The following is a 7,302-nucleotide window of genomic DNA, read 5'->3' as shown; positions in this document are numbered from 1 at the left end:
GCCCGGGTCCCGCGTGCGCTCACTTTCCCTAGCAACCGCCCCGGGGGAGGAGGAGGTCCTGGCAACAGCGCACCAGCCCGGAGGGTCACGTGACGGCCCGCAGCTGGAACGCGAGCGCGCGCCCTACCGCGCGCCCGCCCGCCGAGCCTGAGCGCTGCGGCGCGTGCGCGAGCGGTGCAGCACCGGCCGCGGGAGCAGGGAGTATTATGGGCTGTGGGTGCCGCTGAGCAAGATGGAGCTGTCTGCAGTGGGCGAGCGGGTCTTCGCGGCCGAATCTATCATCAAACGGCGGATCCGAAAGGTGAGCCGCCTCCCAGGGCGGGACGCCTCGCCCCGCAGCCGAGGCCCGAGTCTGTGGGCCAGCTAGGCGAAGCGGTCCCGCTAACCTGGGCTCTCTCGCCCACCCCCGCGCCGTCGCCTCCTCGCGTCCCCGCATCTTCCCCACCCCCACTCTCCCCTTTTTTTCCTTCTCTTTTTCAGGGACGCATCGAGTACCTGGTGAAATGGAAGGGGTGGGCCATCAAGTGAGTGTCACGGGATCCAGGAGCGAGGGGGAAGGGAGGCAGCGGACATCGGGGCCTTTTTTTTTTTACCTTGGGGGGTGCGCACATTTGCTCCCTCGCATGTGCCTCTCCCTCTCTGGTTTTTTTATTTTGTGCATGTGTAACTCGGCAGGTACAGCACTTGGGAGCCCGAAGAGAACATCCTAGACTCGCGGCTCATTGCAGCCTTCGAACAGAAGTGAGTTTGGGAAGCTGGCAGGGGCGGCGGGGCCGAGGCTCGGCTGGGGCGCCGCGCGGGGAAGCGGGAGGGCCGGGGAAGGCAGCGCGGAGTGGGGCCCGTGAAGGGGCTCGTTTTTAACCTCGGGTGTTTCTCGGCCGCAGGGAGCGGGAGCGTGAGCTGTATGGACCCAAGAAGAGGGGACCCAAACCCAAAACTTTCCTCCTGAAGGTAACCTGGCCCAGCCCCAACAGCCCCCTCTCGGGCCCCTAGCCCGGGCGCAACACGGGGCCTGCAGGGGAGGGATAGATCCGCGGCCGCCCTTGCGGGCGGGCCTTTCGAGAGGGGGCCCCTGCTGGGCAGGGGGTGGTTGTGAGACCCCGACGAGCCCCTGGCAGGCGGCCCTGGCCAGCTCCAGCTTCTCAGCAAGAGGGGCCTGGGAATGGGGACGAGGAGGGAGGATGATCCTTGCTCACAAAACCAGGGTCTGGGGAGGCCAGCAGGAAGAGGGTGGATGAGGCAGGTGGGGGCCGTCCACCTGCGGGGGTGGCAGGGAGGTGGCCTCTGCACTTGAGAGCTCTGCTCTCCCCCAGCCTTGAGCTGGTGGGGCTCTACCTGGAATTCATGTCCAGAGCAGGAGTGAACGTGATCTCCCTCATGGTGCGAAACAGGGAGAGGCTTTTGGGGTGGGAGGCTGCCCCTCTGTCTCCAGCTTGCCTCTCTCAGGATTTATTCTGCATGCCTTCCCTTCCGACAGGAGGATCGAACTTAAATTTGACCTTAAGTCACTTCACTTTGAGTTTTATCACCCAGGCTGGGCCACTGGTTTTCAGTTATCCCCACTTCTGGCTGTGTCTGGAGGTTCTAATGAGGATGCAGGGGGAGAGAGTAAAAGCATGGCACGTTGGCCTTGGCAAGGGAGGGAGACCTAGCTCCAGAGGAAGCCATCTTAGAGGTTTTTGGTGTTTATTTATTTATTTATTTTTTAATGAGGAAGAACAGTCTGGGAAAGGGAAGTCGAGATGACCCAAGGTGGCAGGCAAGGCTGCAGGCGGTCTCCGTGGGCAAGCACTGTCTCCCCTCTAGTGCTAAGGTTTTCTCAAGGCCCCATCCCACCCTGACACCCTGTGACTTTGTGGCAGTTGGCATGGGCAGGGCAGACGGACTCTGCAGAAAAAAAGGCTGTGCAGAGTGGCAGGGCCTCAGAATCTCCAATCTGTCTGAAAGGCTCAAAGCCCAGTTGGTGGACTCTCCAGCCCCCCACTTCCCTCAAAAGGACTGTACATGTGTATAAAGTTTGCCTCGGACTTAAAGCAGAAGTGAAAGAAATAATGGTTTCCAGAATTACATCCTTCTGTGACCCTTGTCTCTGAATTACACACATCTTAGATCCGCGGAGCAATCTTAACCCTTGATGTTTCTTTTCGGGAGGGATGGGGCAGAGCGGCTGGAGGCCCGTGGGCTGTGTGACAGCCTCTCACAGTGCAGCTGGAGTGCCCTCTAGCGGGGAAGCGGGTAATGGCCATGAGCATTGATTCAGAATGCTTTTCTTTTTTAAATAGCTGTAGTTCTGGCTGTGGGCCTCATAGTGTTGAGGCCCCACATGGATTATCTCCTATCGATTGCTCAAAACCCCGCTACGAAGTAGGGAATGGTATCCCTCTTTTGCAGATGAGAAAATCAAGGCCCAGGGAAGGGAGGTGATTTTACCTGAGCTCCCATCACCCAGCTTCCTAGCTTTATCATGTCTCCTTTTTTTAATCCTGTCCCTCAGGGAGTATACACCAGGTTAAGGAGAAAAGATGGACACACACGGGAAGCTGTGAAGGCTGCAGAGTTGGTGGGGCAGGGGACAGAGAGGCAGATGAGAAGACCTTGATTTGGAGATGAGATGAAATAGATACTCAGCATGAGAGAGAGATTTGCAAGGGGTGATGGAGATCAGCTTGGTCTGAACCCCAGAGGCAGTGTGTATAGTAAACAAATCACACTCAGGTAGCACTCACTTTCTGCGGGGGAACTACTCTGAAGAGAACAGGAGCCCATGAGGTAGGTTGCATAATCCCCATTTTATACATAGAAAAACTTGAGACCAGAGAGGTTAAATAACTTGCTTGTGATCACAGAGAGGGAGTGGTAGAGTCCAGGGCTTTATCTTCCACGTTATCTAGATGTAGTACATGCCAAGCCCTGGGAGCTGTGCCTGTCACCCAGTCAGAGTGCAATAAATGCATTGGGTGTGGTTACCATTTTTAATTCACAGGCAGACCCAGGTCTCACCTTCAAAGAATTCTCAACCTAGGGAGGGGAGAGGAAGAGGAGCGTAAACTAACCCCCTTTGAAAAAACATTTAGAAATGACAAAGTAAAATTTTTTGGAGAAAGGTTGGAAGCCATACATTAGAAAAAGGTTACTCTTGAAAGCACCACCCCTTGGATAGATAAGTCTAGCATTTCTCTAGTGATTGCTGTGTGCCAGACGTTTTGCTGAGCAGGTAACATATACTATCTCATGGTCCCAGGAGTCCCATCAAGCCGGGGTTTCATCCTGGATTTGACATTTGCCTTGAACACCCTTCACCAGTCCCCAGGGACCATGCATCCCTGCTGGACTCCGGCAGAACCGTAGTACAGAGGTCCTGGAGCCCCAGCAGCGTTCAGGGGGAATAAAGGCTAACCCCTGGGGTATTGGAAAGAGTGGGGAATCCCCTAAGCTCCCTTGGGGATGAAGCTGCAAAAAGCCCTTACCGCCATGCCAAGGAAGGCTGGCTTTCCCCTGCCTTTGTCTGGGAACGAGGGAACCAGTCCCTGGCTCCACTGGCTCTGAGCTGGAGGAGCTGGCAGCCCTGGCACAGGGAGGTCAGGCCCACATATGCTGCCACCTAGTGGCTGGAGGGATTGTTAACTAAGCCACCCCAGGAGACGAGACAGAACTTGGAGGACATGTGCCTCTCCCACGTTCTAAATGACATCCTCACTTACTCAGCATTTAAGTCCAAATAACCTCTTCTGGGGCTTGTGGTCAAATACACTCTAGTCTTGTCTACCAGGCTACCTCTGGGGTTCTGGTTAAGCATCCAGCACCATGGGGATGGGTGGTGGAGAGACCCCTAACCACAGATCGCACTCTTGAGGAGCCCAGAGACTGACCCGTGGGAATGTGCCCTTCCTCTCAGCCACCCCAGCTCTCTTGGCTGGAGACAGTCACTGCCTAACAATCTCCCCGACCAGGAGCCAGGGTGTCTCTACAGAACCCAGACTGGTCATCCATCTCTGCCCTCTGTCCAGCCATGGCTTTCAGTTCCCTGGGCTCTCTCTGCCTCCACCATTGGTCTTAGCAGTACCCCTTCTGCAGGCCATCTGGGCCTCCACAGATGTTTGGGGCATAGCTCAGGAAAGTCAAGGGTGTTTTTTGTTTGTTTTCCTACTGATGCCTTATCCTCTAAGGGACCTAATCTGTGCTCCTCTGGAACCTGTACTTTCTTCCTTGCGTTGAATCACCCTGTACCCTAATTGCCTGTTACCTGTCTTTTCCTTGGAGTGCTGCCCCCTGGACGTAGAAGCTGTGTATAGTCGCAGATGTAGCCCCAAGCAGCTGGCAGGTGACTCATTAGCACTTTCTTAGTGAGGGAAGGATTGGCCCCCAGAGGTTGGCTTACCCAACCTTGTGAGTCTCTTGCCCTGGACCTGGGGTCTCTGAGGGCCCTGCCACACACATCCCGCACCTTCCCTGAGGTAGCAGGTGAGCTGCTGCAGAGTCCTGGGGCTTTACACATTTCACACCTGGGACTGTGTGCAGCTGGGCTCAGGAGCCTGGTACAGTAAATATCCCTTGCTCCAAACAGACTTCTGCCCAGCCATCCTGCCCCCAGGCCATCTTGGCACAGACTGTGGCGAGGTCCATCCCACCTCTTAGCCCATCCCCACCAAACCGATGCCAAGGAGGTTTTAGGTGCTGGCTTTGAAATCCATTGGCACCAGTTTGCTCAGACCCAGGCCCCGAGCCAGACCCTGGGCAGACTGATGAATCAGACCCAGGAGGGGAAGTGCCAGGGGCTGGGAGCGAAGAGGAGGGGCCAGAGGTCTTCCCCCAGAGTTGAGGAGGCGAGACTGAGCTGGAGGTGCAGCTTGTTCAGAGGCAGAGAAAGAGCTCAGGGCATCTACGGATGGATCCATTGGGCTGGGGCGCAGGGTGGAGCAGGGAGAGATCACCCTTTGCTTTCGGTCACCAAGAATTAGTCCATGGAGGAGTGCCAGGCTGGGCCGGGATCTTCCCAGGGCTGAAGTGGTCCGGGGCTTCTTTCCATGCAACATCCTGGCAGTTCCACTTGTGTGTGTCAGCAAGGACAGCCAGTGACTAGTCTGTTCCTCTGGCCCACAGCCGAGCTGGGAAAGTCAAGCCTTGCAAGTTGGGCCTGGATGAGAGTCTGCTTTGCTCCCCAGCCTTCTGCACTTTGCGTCACCTGTCTGAACCTGTTTCTTTTTATCGCTCAGGCTCAGGATGGTTTCTTGAGCCAGTACTCGTGGGTGACTGAGGCAGGGGATGTCCAGAGGTCAGCGGGCAGCCCGAGCCGTCAGCCACCTGCCGCCCTCTCTCTCGCAGGCGCGGGCCCAGGCCGAGGCCCTCCGCATCAGCGACGTGCATTTCTCAGTCAAGCCGAGCGCCAGCGCCTCCTCACCCAAGCTGCATTCCAGCGCTGCGGTGCACCGGCTCAAGAAGGACATCCGCCGCTGCCACCGCATGTCCCGCCGCCCCCTGCCCCGCCCAGACCCCCAGGGGGGCAGCCCCGGCCTTCGCCCCCCCATCTCCCCCTTCTCCGAGACGGTGCGCATCATCAATCGCAAGGTCAAGCCGCGGGAGCCAAAGCGGAACCGCATTATCCTGAACCTGAAGGTGATCGACAAGGGCCCGGGCGCCGGCGGCGCCGGGCAGGGGACTGGGGCTCTGGCCCGCCCCAAAGTCCCGTCCCGGAACCGCGTCATCGGCAAGAGCAAGAAGTTCAGCGAGAGCATCCTGCGTACGCAGGTCCGCCACATGAAGTTTGGCACGTTCGCGCTGTACAACAAGCCCCCGCCCGGCCCTCTGCAGCCCCCGCCTGCCGGCAAGACCGACATCACCGCCTCCCCCGGTCAGGGGCTGCTCCTGGCGCCCCCCAGTGCCCCCTACGATGCCCGCAGCTCCAGCTCTTCTGGCTGCCCCTCGCCCGCCCCGCAGTCCTCCGAGCCGGAGGACGCGCCCCCCAAGCTGCTCCCGGAGACCACGAGCCCGTCGGCCCCCGACTGGCGGGAGCCCGAGGTGCTTGACCTGTCCCTCCCGCCCGAGGCGGCGGCCACCAGCAAGCGGGCGCCTCCCGAGGTCCCTGCAGCTGCCAGCCAGGCCCTTCCCGCTGCCCCTGAGCCTGCCGGCGCCGCCTCCGAGCCCGAGGCGGGGGACTGGCGCCCTGAGATGTCACCCTGCTCCAACGTGGTCGTCACCGACGTCACCAGCAACCTCCTCACGGTCACTATCAAGGAATTCTGCAACCCAGAGGATTTCGAGAAGGTGGCTGCTGGAGTAGCAGGCGCCGCAGCAGGGGGTGGCAGCAGCGGGGCGAGCAAGTAAGGGGTGGCTCCACCAAGGAGGGGTTGCTGGGGGGCACCCTCCTGCCCAACAAGTCCTACTCTTGCTCCCGCCCCCCGCACTCCCCGCCCTCGGACAACCCCGCCTGTGCTTTGCTTGTTTCAAAAGGCTCGGTGTTGACCCCGGGATGGGGCTGGGCAGTTGGAGAACCCCTGAAGCCCAGTGGGAGGGACAGGCCTGGAACGGGGTGGGGCTGGGGTGGGGGCGAGGGCACCGGGAAGTCCTCCCTCTTATCTCTTGGCACCTTCCTTGCCCACGCACAGTGGGGCCTGCTGGGTGGCTCCTGGGGAGTTCCAGAACCTGGGGTTCAGCTGCCCTCCCCACATCCCGCCCTGTCTCTCCCTAGCTTGCTTCCAGCTCTCGCGCACAGCATCTGATTTCTCGGTGCTAACCCCCGGCAGCTGCGGGGCTCCTTAGGGGACCCCCATCCCAGCATGGGCACCGTCCCTTTCTTTCCTCCAGATAACCCGGGAAGGAGGGGCAGGGATGGGGAAGCCAGGACAGAGGTGGAGATGAAGGCGGCCATGGCCCGCTCCTCCCCTTCCCCCCTCCCCTGCGAGGGCTGCAGGAGCTGGGCCCATGTTTGGACCACCCAAGCGGGCCCCTGTGGGCCCCACCCACCCATCTCTTTACTAATTTCTCTCTTGAAGGTGGGAGGGGCTGGCACGAACCTCGCCTGCCATGGCCTCCCGGCATCTAAAGGTCCCTCAGTTTCAACCAAAGGTGCTACAAGAACCTGCGGCGCGGACTTCCGGCTGCGCATGCGCCTGCCGCCCCAGGCGCTTCCGCGTGTATCCGTATCTGCGTGGGGCCCCGGACCCTCCCTGGCCATCAGCCGGGCCTGGGACCTGATCCAGGTCCGAGGAGTTTGCTGCGGAGGCCGAGCTTCCCGGTGCGCGTGTGCAGGGGCGGGGCGCCCGACCCCCGCCCTTCTCTTTGGGGTGGTCGGCCCTGGCATGATGG

The 7,302-nt window shown here is 59.7% G+C and overlaps 1 protein-coding gene across 1 annotated transcript; it reads left to right on the top strand.

The window, feature by feature from the left end:
* Positions 1-203: 203 nt before the first annotated feature.
* On the top strand, positions 204-6,321 carry CBX6 (chromobox 6). The gene is made up of 5 exons (XM_052640052.1): positions 204-301; positions 481-524; positions 676-741; positions 885-951; positions 5,323-6,321. Exons 1-5 carry the CDS (start codon positions 233-235, stop codon positions 6,319-6,321), a joined length of 1,245 nt encoding a protein of 414 aa, XP_052496012.1. The 5' UTR covers positions 204-232.
* Positions 6,322-7,302: the final 981 nt, after the last annotated feature.

This window comes from Budorcas taxicolor, chromosome 5, assembly GCF_023091745.1.
Source record: "Budorcas taxicolor isolate Tak-1 chromosome 5, Takin1.1, whole genome shotgun sequence".
Lineage (NCBI taxonomy): Eukaryota > Metazoa > Chordata > Mammalia > Artiodactyla > Bovidae > Budorcas > Budorcas taxicolor.
This window is presented reverse-complemented; position numbering and strand designations above follow the sequence as displayed.

Coding starts and splice junctions, on each gene's coding strand:
- CBX6 (XM_052640052.1), top strand. CDS start 233: ATGGAGCTGTCTGCAGTGGGCGAGCGGGTCTTCGCGGCCGAATCTATC. Junction 525..675: donor TGGAAGGGGTGGGCCATCAA/GTGAGTGTCACG, acceptor GTAACTCGGCAG/GTACAGCACTTGGGAGCCCG. Junction 742..884: donor ATTGCAGCCTTCGAACAGAA/GTGAGTTTGGGA, acceptor TCTCGGCCGCAG/GGAGCGGGAGCGTGAGCTGT.